Genomic DNA, 22,984 nt, shown 5'->3' on the forward strand with positions numbered 1-22,984 from the left:
AATGTTACAGACATGTCTTTCAGCACAGACCTACATGTCCTTCTTCTCTGTCTGTGTAGTTTAATGAGTCAATGTACTGTTCTGCTCAGGGAGTAGAAGTAACTGCTGCTCATTTATTTATTCTGCAGCTATCACAATCTGTTCTCAGATGTAACCAAGGACTGAATTGCATTTGCAATCCAACCAAACTATTTCTCTGTTAGCATTCTTTCTCTGGTTCTGAAACCCTCTCTTTACATCGCAGCATTAACCTCCTGTTGGTCGTTTTCATACATTTACCCCGGAGCAGACGCTCACACAGTAGGACAGGTTACGGCCCTGAACTGTAGCAAGACAGAAAACCTCTCTCCCAACCCCTGGATGGGTTTATGCAATTCTTTTTCATAAAGAAAGAAAAACAACATTAATGAAAAGATTTTATCAAGGAGCTGACCAGGTCTATGATAGTTGGAATATGAGAAAATAATTGATCTTGTCCTGAAGACAAATGTTGTTTGATCACTAATTCTACCAACTTTAATCATAGGCAGCACAGTGGTGCAGTGGTGCACCGTCGCCTCACAGCAAGAAGGTTCTGGGTTCGAACCTGCGGCCTGGGGCCTTCCTGTGTGGAGTTTGCATGTTCTCCCTGTGTCTGCGTGAATTTGATAAATACATGGCCTCAAAATGCTCATACACACACAACAACTGTTAAGACGTAAAACTTAGTCCTACTTTTCAGTGTATGCCTGGATGTGCAAACACAAGTTCACTCGTGCTCTGCAGACTGCACACACACATATGCACACACACAGACACTGTTGACTCAGCCCATCTGGTCCTGATTGTGGTGAGATGATTGAGATATTTGTCGAGGCTCGTTTGCGGGGGTGTAGCAGTGATCCGGCAGTCTGACTAACTAACACACACACACACACACACACACACACATGTTATAGATGCATTTACTGACATACTGACATATACTCACATTCCTTCACTCACACAAACACAGAGCTGTGGCCCTTTGACAGACTGCCTGTTGGGGATCAAACACACAACAGACAGTTAGAAGGTCATTAGACTTTAATATTTAGGTTATTGACACACAGAGAAACATAAAGCTGTGATGTAGAGAATACTAAACAGATCCAGACAGTTTGTCTTTTCTTCTCTCATCTTTTCTTGTCATGTGCATATTTATTTTAGAGCTGCTGAAGCTGCTATCCTGCCAGTTATTTCATTTCCACTTCCAGTATTTTACTTTTATTTTAAATTATGATGTGTCAAAATGAAAAGCTTATTTGGTATAAAACAGCTTAAAAAGACTGGAATATTTTTCAGCTCGGTGGACAGTAAGGTCAGTTACTCTGACTGTATCTCAACAACTACTGAATGGATTACAGAGACATTCATGAGCCCGTATTGATGACCTGTAATAACGGTGGTGACTGACTTTAAATCTAGTGCCATTGTCAGGTCAGGTAACATGGCTGTAGTAACATCTCTGGGTATCAGCATGTGTAGTGCAATGTTGAAGCATTTGCAAGAAACATGTGAGCAGAGTTAGTGACTGAACAACAGAATGTGTGTGTGTGTGTGTGTGTGTGTGTGTGTGTGTGTGTGTGTGTGTGTGTGTGTGTGTGTGTATGTGTGAGTTTATTTCTTTAGTGACCATCCAGTCTCTGCTGACTGCTGTAACAGGGAGAAGATGCTTTGTTTGTGTTTGGCCCACGTCTGAGTCCACGTGTTGGCGTCCTGTAGGAACAAAATAACACGACTAATTTGGGTCTTCTCCACTGCTTTCCCGACTCCTACCTCTTTCATAAATGTAGCTTTCCCGTAAAAAGTGTTTAAAACAACTTCAGCTCTGAAGGAGAGAAAATGAAAGTTAAAACTGCATCTGTTTTTAGTTTTATTCTTATAAAGTAAAAACAACCATTGGACATGAACTTAGAAATACTGTTTAAACTTTAGCAGAGTGGATAGCTGAGCAAACTTTAGCCAATCATAAGCATTCACTAGATCACCATAACTTTGTTTAAATTGAACCTAAGGCTTAGCCTCACTGAGCAGTAATATATAATAGTATAAAAGTAGTTCTTTGCTCAAAAAGTTCCAAACCTCAGCATGAATATCAGTACAGTCAGTAACAATCACAGCTTACACACATTTTCTCTGAGGGATTTTCGCAGGCGTGACAGTTTTTGCAGGCGGTCAACATAAACACATAACGGTTGAAGTGAATGTCGTCCCGTGGAGATTTTTCCATTGCACGCCCTGCATGGTACCAAAACAAGCAACTGTGACGTGCAAGACACAACAGTGACCCTGACACCCTGCAGACAGACAGAAGAGGACTGACAGGATTGTAGTGTATGCCATTCTGTGGTGTTCATTATCCTTTACAAAAAAAGTCCAGTATTTCTGTCCTTCAGATCCTGTCCACAAAAATCTGTGAAAAACGCCATGCTGGCCACACCCTCACCCCCAACATGAGAATACAGCAGTCAGCTGTCAGCAGTGTGGTCAGTGGTACAGCTGCAGAAATACTACAGTAGTAGCAACACCACTACTACCAGTGAGCTTTTGGCCCAAACACTGTAACACTGATCTATTTCCCACTAACATGAAGCATGTTTGCTTGCACTATGTCTAATTTCTTCATATGCAGCCACTGCTCTGACCTCTGTAAACCAGTCCTGAATTGATGCCCCCTTGTGATTTCCAACATCTCACAACCATCTGTCTCTCTGCCATAATACTTGTATGAGTCCAGTCTGATTTGGCTTTCTCTTTGGGGTCTCTTTGGATTAAAGTCCAGCTATGATCTCCTGAATTAATCATGTATCTGGTGCCAGTGTTTCTGAATTATTGGCCATTCACACAGTATATGTGTCCAAGCTAAAATGGGGTGTTAAATTACTCAATCCAAAGAAAGGTAAAAAAAAAATCACACTTGCCGCACCCGCTCACCCTGACAGCACCATAATCATGATGTTATTATATATCCCCCAGGAGGTATATGTGCAAAGCATCTCGGCAGCGGTCTGGTGTTTCAGAAAACACCTGTCAGGAGATTTACTAAAGATGGAGCATATGGAGCATGAGGAATGAAAACAGCAGCTCAGTTTTACAACGTAAGGAATGTCCCATGTTAAGTCTGACAGGTGAAAAAACACGGCGCAGCTTCCACATGGTCTGTATGATAGACATGAAGGCAGGAAGGTTTTACAATATGTGTGGTTAAGAGTATATATGAGATTAACTGAAATAACATTAACGTGGTATGTAGTGAGATCAAGAAGAAACTTGGCCAGTGGTGGACAGAGCGCCCAGATCTCTGACTTCAGTAAAACTGATGTAAAAATTTTCTATTACAAGTCTACTTAAAGTTTCTGTAAACGAATTGTAACTACCACTAGATGTCGCACTAGACCACCAGCGTCTCAGACCAAAACGAATGCTTTGTCAGCCGCAGCCGTGTCCTTCGTTCAGCCACAAGTCCCCTCCCCTCCCTTCATGTTCTCAGTCAGCAAAGTGTTACGAAGCCCAGTGAAAATGTCCACTAAACAAGCAACAGGAGGCTCAACTGAACAAAGTTACCCTGTTTACACGAGAGCTAGCAAAAAACAATCTAACCACAACCATTATCCCACACCAGCAATGCTGACAGTTAGCCAACTAGCCACAGCAACATTTCCCGAACAAGTTCAAAGTATTGGTTAGCTTAAGTTATCTTGTCTACTGTAGCCGTCACTAATGAAAACGGACATGTAACATTATGTAGCATCAAGTCACCGACACACACGAATGACACTGAAGGAGTCGGTAAAGACATTGGTGGAACCGGTAAAAACTTTGTGGATGTCCATGACGGTCCATGGGCTGACTGGGATTTGAGCTGGTGGTCCCCATGTCCAGTCCACCTGTGCTCTGGTCTCATCACTTTCTTTGTCGGAGCCTTTTTAGATTAAAAAAAAAGGTTTCTTCAGTGAGTTTCTTCCAACCTAAGAGCCAAGCCCCTCCAGACGGTCAGAAGATAAATGAGGGTTTGTGAGATGATATAAGATATAAATATAACCTGAAAACCAATCATTTTAGAAATTTGGTTTTCACTTGACAGCAGTTATATTTTTGAATGTAGATTTCCTTTGTTCCCCAGTCAGTCCTAAATTGAATATAAAATACACTGAATATTTGTTTCTTGTCTTCATAGTGGCAGCTCTTATCCTGATGAATCGGAAATGTTTCAGGAAGCGCAAACCACAGAGAAACCACTTGTGCAGCTTTGTGAGGAAATTAAATGTTCAAATCTCCCTCCATCTGTCAACACTACCTTTAGGGATTCCTGTCTGTGTCACAAAGGCAGAAGTTCAACAGGTGTCGTACCTCAGGCACAGAGGAAGAAATAACTAGTTTCACAACCAAGTGCACAAATTTATTACAGTTGTCTAAACCAAAGATGGACATTAAAATTATTATTGACACTTGTAAACATCCACTGCCCTGCAGAGTTGGACAACAGGAGAAAAAAAAGATAGATGGAAATAAAGAGACAGTGAAAGACGCAGTTAAAGACCAGACACAAAGATACAACAACTCACTAATAAAGAGATACAGAGAGGCATAGAAGAAATGAAGGATGTTGATGGTATTGGAGAGAGGACAGAGAAAGTAGAAGCCTGAAACCATGTAAAACAGTACGTCAAGTGCAGCCATGGTCAGTAACAAAGCCTGAGGCTGTTGGCTTGTTCTGCTGCCAAAACATCTGGGCTCTCTGATACTTAGAGACACACTGTGGTAATAAAACAAGCCTTGCAAGTATGCATTCAAGAAACACAATGAAAAGATGTGAATCTAAGTAAAGCAGGGACTGGTGCAAATCTGTATGCTGAGAATTAAATATTGTTTACTTTTATTTTGTAAACAATTCTTTTTTTAGTCTTTCCATGTGGATTGAAAGTCAGCTTGTTTAGATTTTTCATTGGTTCCTGCACTGACAGACTGATAAATGTAAGTTTTGCAGGAATTTGGTCTTAACCCAAAGTATTGGATTGAATTGAAATCTGAGATACTTTTAAAATATCTCTGGGTTTTGTTCATGATTGAGGGTGAAATGCAACATGAGTCTGACGGGCAGTTCACTGCAGCATCAGCTGTAATGAGGGCGTTGCAGGAGGGCAAAGCTTTCAATTTATCAGTCAATCTATGTTCCAACTGTCACCTTTCACCCAATGCGTTTCCTCTGTAAGGTGGTTGGGCTCAGCCGTGGATAGGGTAAGGAGCTCAGACATCCAGAGGGAGGTCAAAGTAAAGCCGCTGCTCCTTCATGTCAAAAGGATTCAGTTGATGTGGTTCGGGCATCTGACTGGGATGTCTCCTGGGTGCCTCCCGTTGGAGGATGTCCAACTAGTAGGAAGCCGAGGAGTAGACCCAGAATACTCTGGAGAGATCTGGTCTGGGAATGCCTCAGGATCCCAGAGGAGGGACTTGAAAATGCTGCTGGGGAAGGTCATTTATGACCTTGATTAACCTGCTGCCACCCTGACCGGTCTCCGGATAAGAGACAGGAAATGGATAGATGAAATTTGGACCAGATGATGATAATCACAATGATTATTAGAATTCATCCTGAGGGGACCATGAATGTCTGAACCAAATGTCATGGAAATCCATCAAATGTTATTTAAACATTTCACTTTTAAAAATGTCAACCTCACATCCCTTGAAGCAGCATGGCTCAAAAGTGCACGAAGTAAGAAATTTGCCGACAGACCCATAAGTTGATCTGACACCATGCTTGTCAGGAGATGGAAATGTTCCTGTAGTGACAGTTTCTCTGTTCTTACAGTTTGAAAAACTATCAAACTATCACAACTGTCATTTTTCTCTCAGTCTCCGTCCCTTCAGGTCCAGAGCTGCCAGTTCACATCGACACTCTCCACCCGCGGTGCACTTGTTACCCCAGATCCCTATCGGTGCTACTTGCCTGTGCGTCAGCCTTGTTATCTGGGCTGTTTGTGACCCTGTCCCCTGCCCCCACCCCCCACCCCCACTCCCTCCCAGCCCCCCTCCCTCTGTGAAGTCACACAGAGGGCCAGATCACAGCGAAGCCAACATGTGGTTTGAGTTAGCGTCCCAGAAACAAGCCCTCCATACGTGGGGTTGTCTGCGTATTCCCAGAGCTTGTTGGTCAGCTTGTGTTGTTTATAATTTTGTGTGTGTGTGTGTGTGTGTGTTTGTGTGTTTGTGTGTATGCCAGCTTGTGTATGTGAATATGTGAGTCTCAGTGTGTCTTTGGTGTGTGTGAAGAGGCTTTATGTATTGAGTGTGTGTGTGTGTGTGTGTGTGTGTGTGTAGCTTTATTCCTACAGCAGGAAGCAAGGGTCAATTAAAAAGTCAGCACATTGTGTCTCTGGTGAATCAACAAAAAAAATAACAACAAAAAGAACCTGCTGAACTTTGATAATCTTTGTTCTCTTTTTTCTTCTTCTCTTGTTTATTCTGTCCCTCACTCTCTCACAAGGTAAATATATATTTGTTCATACTGTATATTTGGAGAAGTATAGCAGCTACTTTGAGCTGTTAGCCCCCCTCTGCAGTCAGGTGGAGGCTTTGCCTCTTTCATCAGAGTTTATCTGTGCCACATCTTGGGAAGTGGAGCAGGACGCAGAAACCAACCATCTCGTTCCATCTCGTTTTCGCCCTGTTTGATTATTTGATTAACTTCTCACTGCGTCACAGCATCTGTTTTTCTCTGTCCCATTCCAGGTTGGCCCAATTTACTTGCTCACTCAAAAGTCCCCCCCAAAAAGCCACTTGGATTTGTGACCGCTGCGATCTGTATCTCGCCTCTCATAAAACTATTTTCTGATTGAACAGAGCGATGCTTGTTTAATCTGAATTGAAGCAGACTAAACATAATAACACTTGAGTAACTTTAATTTGTCAGTGAAAATGAGTAATAGTACGCATGAAGAACGATGAATATGATAAAGTCAATCAGTGTGGATAACATCAGCAGTTTAAAGGAATAAAACCATGAACACATAATGTTGGTGAAACTGGAAGATTAGTCAGCACCTATGAAAAATGAACCAGCTGTCAGCCTTCAGCCATCATAACAAACACATTTAAGCCGAACAGTCTCAGTCAGCATCATTCGTCATTGGCTTTCAAGGGGATTTCAAGCCTTCACTTCATTTTCTTCACCAAGGATGGTTTTTGTCTCTGTTTGTCAGTTTTCACTGAAATTTGGTGCCAAGTTCGGCTGAAAATTAAGGAACTAGTGATTCATTTCTGGTCTGGATCCATGGTGCTTATGAAAGCATTACTTTCACCACTGCCCCCTGATTTCACTCGATGAATAAAGTGACAAATTCTCTCAAGACTTTATTTCCTGTGTATCTCTCTACGGTACATTTATTTGTAATCAGGCACACCTGTTTCCTCTTATGAGCCCCGAGAACTTCCATTTCAAAGATTTGTGTAAAGAGTTGTGAAATAAAGTGTGATGATCAAACTAAAAAGCACCCTGGCTCCAAACCACAGCTACATTTAAATAGACAGGATTCAACTGCAATCTACTCTTCATTGAGTTAAAAATTGATTCATTTAAGAAAAGTGATCCACACCAGACTCAAATGTGGCCTGAACTTTCCCTCCCTGTTACTAATCAAACAGCCTCATTGGTAACAGGCGTCCCGTTGGGACCAATCTGTTTGTTGGTGCAGTGTTATATTTATCAACTCCCTGTGCTTCTCAGTGGCATGATATCCTGGGGACGTGGAGTTTGAAGGATGAATAGCTGGCTGGATGGATAGATTATTTATTTGTCGGGAGGGTTGAAGGTCACAGTGTGGCAGTGCGAGTTGGCATCGGTTGATATTCCCAGAGATGGAGAGACCTGCATCTTTATATACCAGACCTCCTGACATGTTACATTATACATGTTTGATTTGGTGAACTTGATGCACTGAGTGGGTGGTTTTAGTGCTTAAAATACGTCAACTCTATGCTGAGCTTCTGGATAAAAAAACACTCAGTGAACACATTTTAAAGTGGCCAGCCTAACCCTAACAAATAAGTATTTTCAAATTCATTTATATACTTTTCAAGGTCCCATATTTTTACACTGTCTCTGAGCCTCTCTTCTCATTGGCTGACTGTTTTCTGAGTGATCTAATAAAAATATAGTAGATTTGGGGTAAAACACTCCAAACCAAATCCTGAGAGTTTGGATGGTGGGTCCAGGTGGGCGGGGCTTGGGCTGTGGCTGAGAGCAGTGACTGCTTTGTTGTGACATCACAAAGTTTCAGAAGTCCTCATGCCTCGTTTTAAGGCTCAGTTTCTGAATACAGGCTGTGTGCATTTCTCTGTGGACTGAGGCTTTGATACTTTCACAGTATTAATATAGAACCTAGACCTGCTTTATATTCACAAACACATGGACATCTACCTTTAGACTGGATGGACCTTTAAATTATGTACTTATTAACAGTTTTATGTTGTTTTTGTAAACCCCTTTTTAACAAAACTATTTGTTGATTGATGTCATTTGTACAGCCTATTTATTTATAGATTAATACAAATTAATGACTATTTTTTTATTGTACAATTAATCATTAATTAATTAAATGCTTTATTACTATTTCTGTGACACTTGTGGTCCTCCATAGAAGTAAAGGTTGTGACCATGTTTCCTGCAACTTGACTGGTTGGTGGAGGCATACAACCACGAGGCGGTAATTCTAGTATTATTCATGAGGGTAAAGGTCAAAATTACTGTGTGGAGTGGAAAAAGGTGTCGCCTTGTCTTTCCATTTTTTTTTTCTACTCCTGTCTTTGTCTCTGTCTTTTTAGTTTTACCTGTATCCCACCACATCATACTATCTACTGTTATCTCTTTGGTCTGCAGTTGGAGACCTTCGTTCAGAAGAGCCTGAGACGAGACACCACTAACATACCGTCACATGTCGTTCACAACCAGACGGCCACCATGCTGGAGATCGGGACGAACCTCCTCACACACACGGCGGAGCAGACACGCAAACTCAACGTGGTGGAAGCCAAGGTAATGAGTCGCCAGTTTGCTGATCCAGTCATTTGAAATTCAGATAAGCTGTGTTTAACGCCGTGTCTTCCACCAGGTGTTGAACCACACGTCCCGGATAGAGATCCAGCTTCTGGAGAACTCTCTGTCCACCAACAAGCTGGAGAAAGAGCTGCTACTGCAGACGTCCGAGATCAGTCGGCTGCGAGACAAGAACAGGTAGAAGAATCGTTGTTTCTACCTGAATGTAAGAGGCTAGAGATTAGATCGTTGAATCTGGGCCCTGATTCATCAGACTTCTCAGACTTAGTGTCAACAAAAGTCTAAAGAGCCAACGTATGAATAAAACAAAAGGTCAACATTTATCAAGAGCCTTACTCCTACTGCAGTGAAATATAAGAGTAAACCTGAGGAGCAACCACATGTTGATTATTATGAACACAACTATTCATTCATTGTTAGATTTAATTTAATGTGGGAAATCTTTAACATTTAAAGTCAGAATTAACATGTGAAATTAACACTGATGTAATACAGTGATTTAAATGAAAGGTGATATAAACCAAACCAGAGCAAGAGTCACATCAGAGAAAACATCATCTATATCACTTCACATCCTGTTTTCTTATTACTGTCATAATCTATGATAAAGACATTAAAAGCAGATTTAAGAAAAAATATTTTAGTCATCATCATTATGACCAATGACACAGTAAACTGTATAGTGTGTCCAAAACACACTATACAGTGTGTTAAAGTGAAAAGAAATTTGACAAATAGCTTCTGTCGTTGAAAACCCCTCCAGCCATTTTTTCAGACATATAAAAAGTTTGTGTCTATGTTTTTTCCGCAAAAAGTTTCAAGAATATGATTAAAACTTATTAAAATTACTCATCTCCTACTTTCACTGTTCTCAGTATTTGTTCACTGGCTTCAGGTCTCGACACGTGATTGGCTTCTAATTGGTGTTAAACATCAAACATCCAAATTAAATAACAACACGTGAAACACATTTTTAGTTTGTAAGTAAAAGTCAAAGTGAAAGGTTTTTACATTTATTTTCCATTTAAATCTAAAATTTGACTTTTAGCTTTTTGATAAATTTGCATCCAGGTTTTCAGCTGCGTTCATGCAGATCACCCGTGTGTGTCTTTGGCCAACCTTATTAACATATTTCTGTGATTTTCCCTGGAGACACGTGAATGTTGAAATCATTTTGTTGTAATCCTCTGACCCACATAGGAGCTGACCCTGAGTGGAGAGGCTTATCAGCCATTTCACAACTGAACACTGAGAATATTTGAAATACAAGCAAGTCATTACAGATGATGGAAATACGTCCACAGCTGTTGCTGCGAGACACGCCAATATTTAGATTCACAATATTTTCACTATTTTTCATTATGAGGTGAAGTTGGACACCGCGCTGTGCGGTGAGACACACACAGTAATTATCAAGCATGTTCTCTGTTTCCAGTAACAGATACAGTTCAATACAAACACAGAACCGAGCGTGGAGGGGTGTGTGTGTGTGTGTGTGTGTGAGTGTTAATTTTGGCACCTGATTTCGATTTATTTTTAGTCTTAGTGTGTGTTAGATTTAGTCACAAAAACTAAAGATGTTTTAGTCCAATTTCTGCATGTTTAGTTTAGTTATTTTCATACAGACAGCTCTCTTTTTCTTCCTATCTCCTCTTATAAGATAAGATGTGCTCATAAAAAGCTCAGCTCATGCAGAAATTCATCCTGGAAATTTCAGTCCTGGTTGATTTGGTGACACCCACCATGTGTGGTTTAACCAAAGAGCAGCTACTGCGTCTGTTCAGAGCACAGGTACAACACTCTCCTTGTTTTAATGAAGAAATGAAGTGAAGCTGGATTTTCATAAACAATGAAAACTGTTGTGTAGAGATGTAGTTACTGAATTTAAATACATTAAATGTCTATTGCTGAAAAATGCTGTCTATGAATAGCGCCCTTTTTGCATGAACTTATATGCGATTGCACTGCCTCTAAAATGAGTGTAAAACAGTGTAAATATGCTTTAGAGAGAGCAGGGTGGGTGAACAGAGTCTGAGCCTTTGACACATCATGCAGCCAACGCTGTCTCTAACCATGGTTTTTATCTTATCGTTACCAAATTTTAACCACAGACACAGTTTTGGCTCAGAAAACACTCTCAGGTGTGTGTTAGTTTGTTTTAGAGCCCAACAAAGCAAGGAAAAATAAAAACAGCTGAGTTTTATTTTGGGTGATGATGCATTCTTGAGATTGTGCAGTGGGTTTTTTGAGGCCTGAGACAGGAACGTTTTCTCAGCCAGGAAGCAGTTAACACGTTAATTTACCTGACAACAATGTGCCGCTGTGTAAACAGCTGGTTCTTTTGTACATACATAAAACACAATCTGGTAATAAGATGGAAGAGGTCAAATCTGCTTCGTGTTTGATACAGGCCTTGTACACAGCCTGTATGTGGTTAAGAACATGTGCAAGTTCATTAATGTACACACATGGAAATACACACACATTCAGACACACACACACACACACACACACACACACACACACACACATTCAGACACACACACACACAAACCGCAGCACCGCAGCGATCAGTGACTCCCCATCAGTCCACATCATGGTGGATGACGTTGGCTCGTTCATGTGCAGGTCAGCATGTTGAAGTGATCAGAGACAGGAGCTGATCGTGTGTCTCAGCTCTTAGTGTGACCACAGTCTCGCCCACTGAGGTAAAGTAATATCACTCAGAGGTGTAAAAGAGCTGCGTGTTACATGTGGATATGTGAGGATGATGGAAGGTCCCGTCTGACTTCTGTCTGATTTCTCTTAATGTTTGGACTAAACCTACTGAAAATTACTTTACTTTCCTACTTGTTAAACACAGTCTGGAAACCTTTGGTTCATTTTAAATGATAATGAAGTCGATATTTATACCACAGTCTCGGGAATGATATTAAAGGTCCAATATTGTGAGATGTCCATGTGTTTGTGATTATAAAGCAGGTCTAGGTTCTATATTAATACTGTGAAAGTATCAAGGCCTCAGTCCACAGAGAAATGCTCACAGCCTGTATTCAGAAACTGAGCCTTAAAACCAGCCGTCAGGACTTCTGGAACTTTGTGATGTCACAACAAAGCAGTGACCACTCTCAGCCACGCCCCAAGCCACGCCCACCTGGACCCACCATCCAACCTTGCAGGATTTGGTTTCTCTGAGTGTTTACCTGAAATCTTCTATAATATTATCTGTTCACTCAGAAATCAGAAGAGAGACTCAGAGCCTCTCTTCTGATTGGCTGTTTGTATTTTTATTTTAAATAATACATTTCTCTGATAATGGTCATCATATAGTTTACCCACCTTTGCCTTTAACACTTTTTCACACACACACACAGATATTGGGACCTATTCTGGGAAGAAAACTAATTTTCCCACCCGGCTCCTGCAGACCCCCCCTCACCACAGTCCCTGTTCTCTGGACTCAGAGCCAGAAAAGTGAGTGTGAACTGGACGCTGAGTCACTTTAACTGCCCCATATTTGCCTGTGAAGCCGCTGCCACTCCCTCATCAGGTTTCATTCATCTGGCTCATATGTTGTTGATCTAACTGTGGGCTGGAGTCTATTTTCAGCAGCTGTGCTGCTGGTTCAGCTGCACAGATAACGAGGACCGTGGTCCGCTCCGGCAGAAAGAATGATGGTCGGGTTATTAATCTTTATTTCGCTGTTTTACGGCTTCTCTGACAGGAGGGAGTAACTCAGGAGTTACAACCTCTGCTCCGCTACAGACAGATTTGTTGTACAAATAGTTTGGATTTGTGTCCTCCCCCTGACAGTATACACAACCTCCATGTTCAACAGTCTCATATTTATATGAAGCATTCCAGGAGTTATGTAGTGATGACATACAGTCATTTACCTTTTGGTGTTTGAACTTTCCCTCAACCAGCCGTGATTTCCTACATTTCCCAGATGTCTTTATCTAGTTAATACAAAAGTTTCTGTGCTGCATGTTTGCATGTTGGTAAAACAATGAAGTTTTACAAGGTCAGAGACAGTGAGAAGCCAAGTGACTGTTGACCATCAGTTTCTGTTTGTCTCTGACACTAACATCTGATCGGAATCAGTTTGCTGCTGATGTTCTGTCAGGACGGTTCTCCCAAGAAGACGACGAGTCCTCTGACCTGGACGACAGGTTGTTTGTTCCAACCCTCCAACACGACCTATAGATATGTCTCCTGAAATAGCAACTGCACAGCGGCAGGTGTAGCAGACCTTGGTTGTCACGGTTACAGTAATAAACACGCAGAGTGTACTGACAGTGGTGTGCCCAACCTTATCGCCATGGTTACTATAATAGCAGTCATGGTCAGTTTCCGCACTGATACCTGCACCAGATATTTAACCCAGACCAGGTGCACCTCATGGAGGACTGATCAGGAAGCAGCTGGGCGGAGCTACAGGGAAGACAGGAGAGGAACAGGGACACATGCAGCTGTAATAATCATATCATGTCTTTAAGAGAAATGCTCACCACCGCCAGAAAGACAGGTGCACTCTGGGTAGATGTTTCTGTGATTTAAGGTGGAAAACAGCTCAGTCGCATGATGTGAATCAAGTGTTCAAAGTTGTGTTCTCTCTTCTCCTCGTGTGTGTTTCAGTCGTCTGGAGAGTAAAGTTCAGAAGTTGGAGTCTCAGCAGAGAGGAGAGCTGGAGGACATGAGGCAGGAGAAGAACAGGCTGCAGGTACACTTCATAGAAGCTGGTGTCTGTGTGTGTGTTCACTTTCCTAACGCCAGGAAAGTTTAATGTGAATTTAATCAGCACGTATTTTATATTTTAAAGATGTACCAGATGACAGCTGAATGTCTGACCAAATAAAATAACATGAACTATACAGATGCGTGCAGATGATTTATTTTACAGTTTGTAGTGATTCATAAGACTAAGATAAGTATATAAGTATATAAGTATACTATATATAAGTATGTATAAGTAATTTATAAAAAACAAAATAAGGATAAGACTGTGTGGATGTTTAAAGATTATTGATTATTGTCGTTAGAAACAACATAGATCTGATGTGTGAAGTTAAACAGTGCTGAGCTGTTAAACAGGAGCGAGTCTCTCTCAGTCTGTCATCAGGACGCAGATGTCGGCCATCGAGTCTCTGGAGAAGCAGCTGAGAGTCGCCAGCAGCAACAACACGGCTCTGCAGAGGCAGCAGGCTCTGCTGATGGAGTCTGTCCACACACTCATTAACATGGTGTCTAGTAGTTCAGGTACACACACTCTCACTCTCACACTCACACACACACACACACACACACACACACACACACACACACACACACACACACTCACACTCTTTGTCCATAGAGTATTTATTGGCCTACATGAAAATAAGACTGTGCTGCCTTTTGTGTGTGTGTGTGTGTGTGTAGGGCCAGCTCCAAGGAGCCAGATGTGGAGGGACTGTGCAGATGTGTACAAGGCCGGTCACTCTGTCAGTGGTCTGTATCACATCTACATCGGCAACAGGACTGAACCTGTGCAGGTAATGTCTGACCTGCAGCCACGTTGTTTTTCTGAATTCAGTTATATTGATCAAAACTCAGCCCAAAACCACTGACATCGTATCGAGCCACAACCTGACAACTTACTGACTTTTATCTCGTTTTAATTAAGTATTGATGTACAAATAGACGACAAAGAAAAAATCTTGTGTTCAGATCATTTTCACTAACTAATTTGATCAGATTAAGGAATCACCGTGTTGAGTGGACGCACATTACACACCTGTCAGGGTCACTTTGTCTGTTGACGCTGTAAAGACTGAACTGAGGAGCATAAAAGGCAAGATATTAGTATCTGAGGAACAAAGCCATACTGACAACAAATAAATGTATCCTAGTATTTCTGATTAAAGGCCCCAATATGGAAATGAGGTTTTATTTCAGGGACTGCAGGCGTCTTTGTGTTTGAGATACTGCAAGACGAGCTTCAATCAATAATCTGCTTCACATTGTGTTTCTGCTGTATCAATAATGAGCTTCTAGCTCCTAAATTGTATGTAAACCTGCTGAAAACTCCAGGGGGACACAGTTTGTTCTTATATTTATTGAAAATGTGTATAAGTTGGTGTTTTAACTGATTCAGATCATCTCTCCACACTGTGAGACACTGGTGTTTGGAAAAGTGCGAAGAGTTTCTGTTTGTTCTGTTGAAGGTTTACTGTGACATGGAGACGAGTGGTGGAGGGTGGACTGTCTTCCAGCGGCGGTTTAACGGCAGCGTGGACTTCCAGAGGAGCTGGAGCGAGTACAAAAAGGTGCGTTTGTCTCCTGAGAGCGAAGAGTCAAAGTTTAAAATAAGATCTGAGAGTAAGTGAGTGAGTAACCGTGGCTCTCCTCCTCCTGGTCTGCAGGGTTTTGGGGACATGTTAGGAGAGCACTGGCTGGGAAATGAAGCTTTGTACCTGCTCACCAGTCAGGGTCAGTACTCTCTGAGGGTGGAGCTGAGAGACTGGGAGGGAAACCCCGCCCACTCCCAGTACGACCGATTTACACTGGCCAGTGAGAGGCAGCAGTACAGGTGACACACACACAAATGCAGTATGCTCTTTGATACAGACATGTCTCCATATACTTATATATTGATTATTAAAGGCTAAACCCACCCAACAGAAAACAACCATCAATGATAATAGTTCAGCCAGTCAACATGTTAAAATGCTGCTTACATATCATAATATAATGTAAATCATTATTTTGTAATGTGAGTACTTTTACTCTTTAGAACTGAAGTCAGTATTACTGTGAATATTTCTGTTTGAGGCTTTTACTTGCACGTATTTGTATTTACCTGTAACTGAGTCATTTTTCAGTTCTGGTATTTAAGGCTGCAGCAGTTATTTTCACTTTGTGATTAATCAATTTATGTATTTAATTCTTTTCTAAAAACCTGAAAATAACTGGATCCAGTAAATCCTGTTTGGTGAACGTAGTGAAGAAAAAGTATTTGCCCCTGAACTGTAGTGGTGTGTTTGTAGACAGTAAATGTATTTAGTTATGTTCCACGCTGCCTCTCGATGACCCGGTCTCCTCTCGCTCAGGTTGTACCTGAGAGGTTACAGCGGGACAGCAGGCAGGCAGAGCAGTCTGGCCACACATGGGACCGGCTTCAGCACCCGAGACCAGGACAATGACAACTGTGACCACTGCAAATGTGCCCTGATGCTCACTGGAGGTAAAGGTTCTGTGAGTTCTGGGGGCTGAGCCGTCGTCCAGTCCAAAGCACATAAAAGCAAACGTGTCACATGTCATTAAAGTCATTAAACAATATGTCTCAGTCATAAATCACAGCAAATTTAAAAAAACTGATGATTCCAAAAACACATATTTTGTTGTGTAAGTATCAGAATAAGTGCTGTGGCCTCTCAAACATCTGTCACCCTTCAGTGCACTACCCTTCACCCTGTGTCAATGCCAACACAAACAGCTCTGTAGTTCTCCTCGGCTTCCCCCTCGATGGGTCGTGATCGCTGATTAAAGTTAATCGCTCCAGCAAAACCTCGAGCTCTCTGAGGAAAATCACTGCAATTTACAGAGGAGAAAGAAAAAAGAAAGAGTGACAGAGATGAAAAAGAAACAGCTGAGGGAGAAAGAACAAACATGAGGAAGAGAAAAAAAACATCTTCTTCATCCACAGTATTACCTCAAGGGAAGATTTTGAAGTCTTAACTATGAAATTTGCTCCAAAATTTTCCAATCAAATTTTCTTAATGACAAAATAAATGGGTCTTTATCTTTTTACCCACATCTGACCTCCTCTTACATCACCTTTGTACTTCATGCAGATTTAGTTCAAACCCAATGAGCATCACTTCACATTTCAAACTGTAAATACAGAGAATACTGTGCATCAGAAGTGTCTTCTATTTTGTCATGAACTCAGCATGTGTTATATCATGTAAACTTGAAGCATGACCACATTCCTTCACTAACTACTGTTATCAGGTCGTTCTAGTTGCCTAAATTTCACAGAGCTTTCACTAATGACGCAGTTAGATAAGAAAACACCTGTATCATTTGGGTATCAGTTATTTTCTTGCCACTAATCGTTTTGCCACAATGAGAGAGAGGGAGAGTCAGGGAGAGAGAGAGAGAGAGGGGGGATGACATGCAGCAAAGGGTCACAGGTCGGACTCAAACCCAGGGAACAAGGAAAAGAAAGAAAAGAGGTGATGAAAAAATGCAATGGCAGTGAGAGAAAGATGCACTGAAATATGACAGAGAAAGAAAGAGTCAGAGAGATAGAGAGAGAGAGAGAGAGAAAGGAGCTGAGGAAGAGATGTTACGAGAGAGAAACAGATGACAAAAATCTTGGAGAGAAGGAGACAAGGAGAGTTTGTGTTGGAGACAATCGTCTCTATGGAAGAGAGATAATGAGAGAGAAGAGGAGAGGAAAGGAGAAGAAACAAAAGAGGAGAGGAGAGGAAACAAAAGAGGAGAGGAGATGAGAGGAGAGAAGAGGAAACGAGAGGAGTGGAAACAAGACTGGAGGAGAGGAAAGGAAACAAGATGAGAGAGAGGAGAGGAGAGGAGAAGAGAATGAAAGAGGAAAGGATGAGAGGAGAAAACAAATGAGGTGGTGAGGAAATGACAGAGGACAGGAGAGGGAAACTTTATCACTAGGTTTTTATTTATTTTTGCTCTCTCACACTTCACCTCTTCATCCTTTCCTCCCCCTCCTCCCCCTTCCCTTATTTCCCTAATCTCCCCTCCCTTCACTCCTCCTTCAAACTCTAACCTGCCTTTCTTTTCTAATTCTGTCATTCAAACATTCCTCTGGCCATCATTCCTCCCTCTCTTCCTCTTTTCCTTTCTATATCCGCTCTTTTCTTCTCTGCTCTTCATTTCACTCTGCTCATCTTCCTCTTTGTCCCCCTCCCTCAGGCTGGTGGTTTGACGCTTGTGGTTTCTCCAACCTGAACGGTATTTACTACACCGTCGGCCACAACATCAGGAAGCTTAATGGCATTAAGTGGCACCACTTCAGAGGCCCCAGCTACTCCCTGCACTCCACCTCCATGATGGTACGACCCTACGACTTCTAACGGCACCCCTCAGCCTCCTTCTTGATGGAACGACCCTCAGCCTTAGGACCCTCCAGTTTCATGATGGTACAACCCTATGGCTTTGTGACACCCCTGCTCCAATATGCCTTCCTGTTTATGTGAACACCCCTCAGCTCCAGCACCAAGATGGCTTGACCCTACAGACCAACCCTCCAATCCACTGTCAAGATGGTACAGTCCACCTCTTGGATCCACAATGGTACAAACCTGACTTTAGCAGATCCTGAGAATCACAACCATAATGGTAAAACCCATATGAGTCAAGAGCAGCACTTTGGACCACCTTCACACCTTTGGAAGTCGTGCAGGATGTGTTGTTACATCACCTCTAAGTCACTTCATCATAACCTGCTCTGGATCCATGAGGCTGATGCTCAAAAAGAACTGAGGTGTTGATGGAAGTGTTTATACCTGTACTGAATGGCCACCCTCTGCAGAAATGAAGAGAGAGAAATGAAAAAGTGACAGAAACAGTCGTGTAAAGAATGAAAAAGAGAAGTAAACCCTGCTGGCCAACCACAGCTCGAAGCAGACGTCAGTGAAGGTGTGAATGCTTTTAATCCAGCGTTGGAAAGATGTTGGTTGAGTTTCTGAAGCTTGTTGACCGTGTGAAGTTCTGATGAAGCATATTGACAGCTACATGGTACAGCCCTTCATCACTTCAGAGAACCTCTGGATTAAATGGTAGAATCCACTTATTCAGTTTTCCTCTGCAGGTCGTAGCATGACAGTAAACCTCTGTGGATATTCCTGTTTTTCCAACATCTGGAGAGTTTTCCACTGGGAATTGGGGTCAGTTGCACAAATCACCTTAAGTTAAGATTTCCTTCAAACATTCACTTAAGTATTTAAGGTTTTCTCCTTATCTTGGTCTTACACTTAAGGACTCACTTAAACCATTGCACACAAGATCTTAGCAACCAAACTAAGGAAAAAACTAAAGATACCCCCTGACTCTATCTTAATGGCAACATGGCTGAGTTTATGGGGATAAATGAAGAAAATGAACACGTCCCAAGAAGAGTGGGAGAACCCAATGGACCCTTAACGATGACAAATGGATTCTACATTACAGATCGGTTTATGGTTTGTCTGACCCCCCCACAGATGGATCACTCCACTTTCTGCAGCTGTGCTCTTCCAGCTCCTTCATTATTAATGATTGCTCTGTGGTTCCATGCTACAGATCTTTCCGGTCAGTTCTAGTTCTAGTAAAGTGTTTCATGTCCACAGATCAGCGGTGTGCCGGGTCACTCACTGAGTTTAAACACTCTTACCGTCTGCTAAAGACTGTGGTAAAGTTCCCATCATAACAACAGGAGGATGATATAGCAGCGCACTTCATCTTCCCAGAAGTGATAACAGATATCACAAGCTAATGGCAGAAAATCAACAGTCTCCATTGAAACAGTAGAATCTTACTGTCGTAAAATCTCTTCTACTGCTGCAAATTCATTTTTTTCTTAACTAAGGAAACTTTTTAAGAGATTCTGTGCAACACCCTTAAGTAACTCCCTCAGCTAAGGAGAAATGAAACCATATTTCTTGTCTTTAAGTAGAAAACTCCAGAGGCCATTCTTCTTCTTGTGATGAGTTATTTCATTAAAAACTTCTCCAGATACACCCTGATCACTCAGTAGATCATATCACATTGTCTTCCACTGCATTAAAACCTCCGTCCTTAACAGTATCACACTTTTTGAAGAAATTAAAAATGCCTGGACTAACACAGTAAATGTGATGCCACCGGAGTAAAGAGTTTTTTAGACCAACATGAAGTGAAGAGGTGGAGCAGAATGAGAAGTATCCGGTGATGTGGTGTCTTCTGCTGTGAGGAGACACAGGCCGACAGTCTGTGGATTATATCTCTGTCTAATGGCACCAAGGCTGCTTAAAGCACATGAACCTGACTTGCTTGTTTCTTCCATGAAGTGTGACCATAATAAACCGGTTCACAGGAAAGGTGAAGGTGATGAGTCCTGTAGCTTCAGAAAGGCACAATAAAGCATCTGATGGATGTCGTGATAAAGTTGAAGCCACACTGAGGACTGATCTAATGATCTGGAGCCACATCTGGAGCCACAGCTAACACTAAGTAACACTCCCCTGCTCGTCTTCCTCTGTGGTCTGGGTTTGTTGCAGCGGGACAACGGGTCTGGCCTGGGGAGGGAGTCCCTGGCAGGACTGAAAGATGTTTAAGAATCAGGAAGGTGACTGTGATTCATGGAGGTTTGAGATGCATTAACAGTCGCGTGGACAAATATCGGTGCAGCTCACACTCCCCTCACTGTGCATATTGCTATTCCAAGCATAGACACACAGACCTGTAACTAATGAATGGAGAGTAACTGAAGGACGGCAACTGTGACACTTGCAGCTGGAGACACATTGGACTCTGTAGTTATTCTGGAGACGAAACAATGATGGCAGGCAGAGTGAATAATCACCGTTCTCTGCTTTACTGCCGGAGGATGAATATGACGACACTTCAAACATGTTTTAGCCAGAACTCTGTATTTGAATCAAAGAAGGAAATGTGAGAAAGAAAGAGAAGCAAAGTTTTTCAGTTGTTTCATGATGGGACAGAAAATCTGGAGAATGAATAAAGAAAGAAAGAAAGAGAAAAAATCAACCCAAAGACTTAATGCTTCATCAGCGTCCAGGTTCTGAAGTAGAGAAATGTTGCTTTAATTATCTTCCTAATCCGAACAACCTGCTTATTTTCTTGTTTCTGGTCCTGAAGTCAACATTTCATCGTCTCACACACACACACACACACACACACACACACACACACACACACACACACACACACACACACAAACATTCATGGTTACTTATACAGACATTAGATGAGTTATAGGACATATTAATATTACTCAGTGCATCTTCATCATCATCATCATTAACTGAACTGTGTTTTTCTGTCTGTCTCATATAAACATAATAGAAACACATTGTTCTGTTCCTGGTACCACGATGTGAAAACTGGACCGGTTGTGTGTGTTTGACAGTCAAAGAAGTGAGTGGTGTTTTTTTTTCATTTATCAACATGACTCAAAAACATGTTTTTGTAGAATGGATGTTTACTGTGTGATAAAGCTTCCAGTGACCGATAACTTCATCCTGATCGATAATCAACAGTGCGCTCAGTTTTTTGTTCTGACTGTGCTGAGTCCAGCAGAAACCCTGAGCAGATGCAGGTTCGTGACTCCTCACTTTGGTATCAGTTCAGTGGGAATGATTTTTCTATGAAGAACAAAACTGGAAAAGTTACAGTGCTACACAGAGAAAGACCTGATGTTCCTCGAACACAACATGTTTACTCAGATTGACAAACCAGCCTTCGGGTTTACAGAACTTTACAGGAATTCTCAGACACTTTGGAAAATACATCAATTTAATTTCTGGCTTGGAATGACACCACTCTCATGTCTGTACAATAAATGTGAAGCTGCCGGTTAGCTTAGCTTAGCATAAAGACTGGAACTAAGGGGGAAAGACTAGCCTCGCTCTGTCCAGTGGTAACAAAATTCCTCTACCAGCATCTCTTAAGTTGTTTCCCCCTGGTTACAGTCTTTATACCAGGCTATCGGTCAATCAGTCAAGTTAGGTCAGTTTTATTTATAAATCCCAATATCAAAAATAACAAATATGCCTCAAAAGGCTAAACACTCTGTAGAGGATACAGTGCCCTCTGTCCTTAGACCCTCGACTTGGATGAAACCTTTATTTAGGGAAAAAAGAAAGAAACCTCTGAAAGAGCAACAGAGGAGGGATCCTCCTGTCCATCAATCAGTCAAACTTCATTTGTTTGGCACCTTTTATACAGGTTAGTGCAACTTAACCTGTCCTTCAGGTGACTGACAGTCTGAGACTCTTGACACTAGAAATAAGAAGTGACAAAGGCATAATAAAAGCTATAAAAAAGATTTGTTTTTTAAATTAAACAACAATAAAAAAAGAAATAAAATAATGAATAATAATAAAACATCTAACACACTTGTATCAGAGGATGAGGGGGCGTCCTGGTTCATATATTGGACATATGTCAGACGTTGGCTGGTGCAAAACCATGAAGTGATTTAAAGTTAACCAGCTACTGGCAGCAGATTACAGAGAGTGGTTTCTATCTTCTCATCTAAATCTCTCCAAGCCAGTGGTTCTCAAACTTTTTCACATCAAGGACCTAAACTGAAACAAATTAGATAAGATTTTTGCTTTTAAATGTGTTATTACACAAAGTGTTTGAAACCCATGACCAAAACATTCACCTCCTTCAGGACCTTTGGACCCCACTATGAGAACCACTGCTCCAAGAAAACAAATTAGCATTTTCCCCAAAATAGCAGACTATTGCTTAGAAAAATCCAGTTTTTCTTGTATTTTACATACTTCACATATCGTATTAAAATGCACTTTATGGAAGAGAAAATGTTGAGGTTTGGGGCAGATGGAGATTTTGGCTTTGTTACCATGTGTTTGGTTTGTTGAAACTGTTTCAGGATACTGAAAACATCAACAGATTACACTTTTTTCAGGTTTAAAGTTGTTTTTTTATTTACTGCATATGTGTAGCAAAGCTTGTCCACTCAACTGTAAACAGTCTGCAGTATTTTTACAATAAAATATATTAATAAAGCTGATCTGAGTGGTCACTGCTTCTCCTTCTCTCAGCCATTCACTGATAAAAAGAGCAGAATGGGAACAAAATACTTACAGTAAACAGTAAATCTTTAAGAAATGTCTTATAGAATAAATGTAACGTGTCTGCCTCACATAATATTTGGAT

General features: G+C 41.4%; 1 protein-coding gene across 4 annotated transcripts in view; it reads left to right on the forward strand.

The window, feature by feature from the left end:
• angpt4 (angiopoietin 4) overlaps positions 1-22,838 on the forward strand; it is an 81,169-nt gene extending 58,331 nt beyond the window's left edge. For all 4 annotated transcript variants that reach the window (XM_071495401.1, XM_071495404.1, XM_071495405.1 and 1 more), the window contains 9 exons: positions 8,900-9,055; positions 9,132-9,253; positions 13,715-13,799; positions 14,188-14,335; positions 14,498-14,610; positions 15,283-15,384; positions 15,481-15,647; positions 16,168-16,301; positions 18,011-22,838. In XM_071495401.1, coding sequence (XP_071351502.1) covers positions 8,900-9,055; positions 9,132-9,253; positions 13,715-13,799; positions 14,188-14,335; positions 14,498-14,610; positions 15,283-15,384; positions 15,481-15,647; positions 16,168-16,301; positions 18,011-18,171 — 1,188 coding nt within the window. In that variant the 3' untranslated portion in view covers positions 18,172-22,838. The remainder of the gene's footprint in view (positions 1-8,899; positions 9,056-9,131; positions 9,254-13,714; positions 13,800-14,187; positions 14,336-14,497; positions 14,611-15,282; positions 15,385-15,480; positions 15,648-16,167; positions 16,302-18,010) is intronic.
• The last annotated feature ends 146 nt before the right edge of the window (positions 22,839-22,984 follow it).

This window comes from Trachinotus anak, unplaced genomic scaffold (assembly GCF_046630095.1).
Source record: "Trachinotus anak isolate AG129_WGS33_773 ecotype Australia unplaced genomic scaffold, CSIRO_AGI_Tana_v1 ptg000013l, whole genome shotgun sequence".
Lineage (NCBI taxonomy): Eukaryota > Metazoa > Chordata > Actinopteri > Carangiformes > Carangidae > Trachinotus > Trachinotus anak.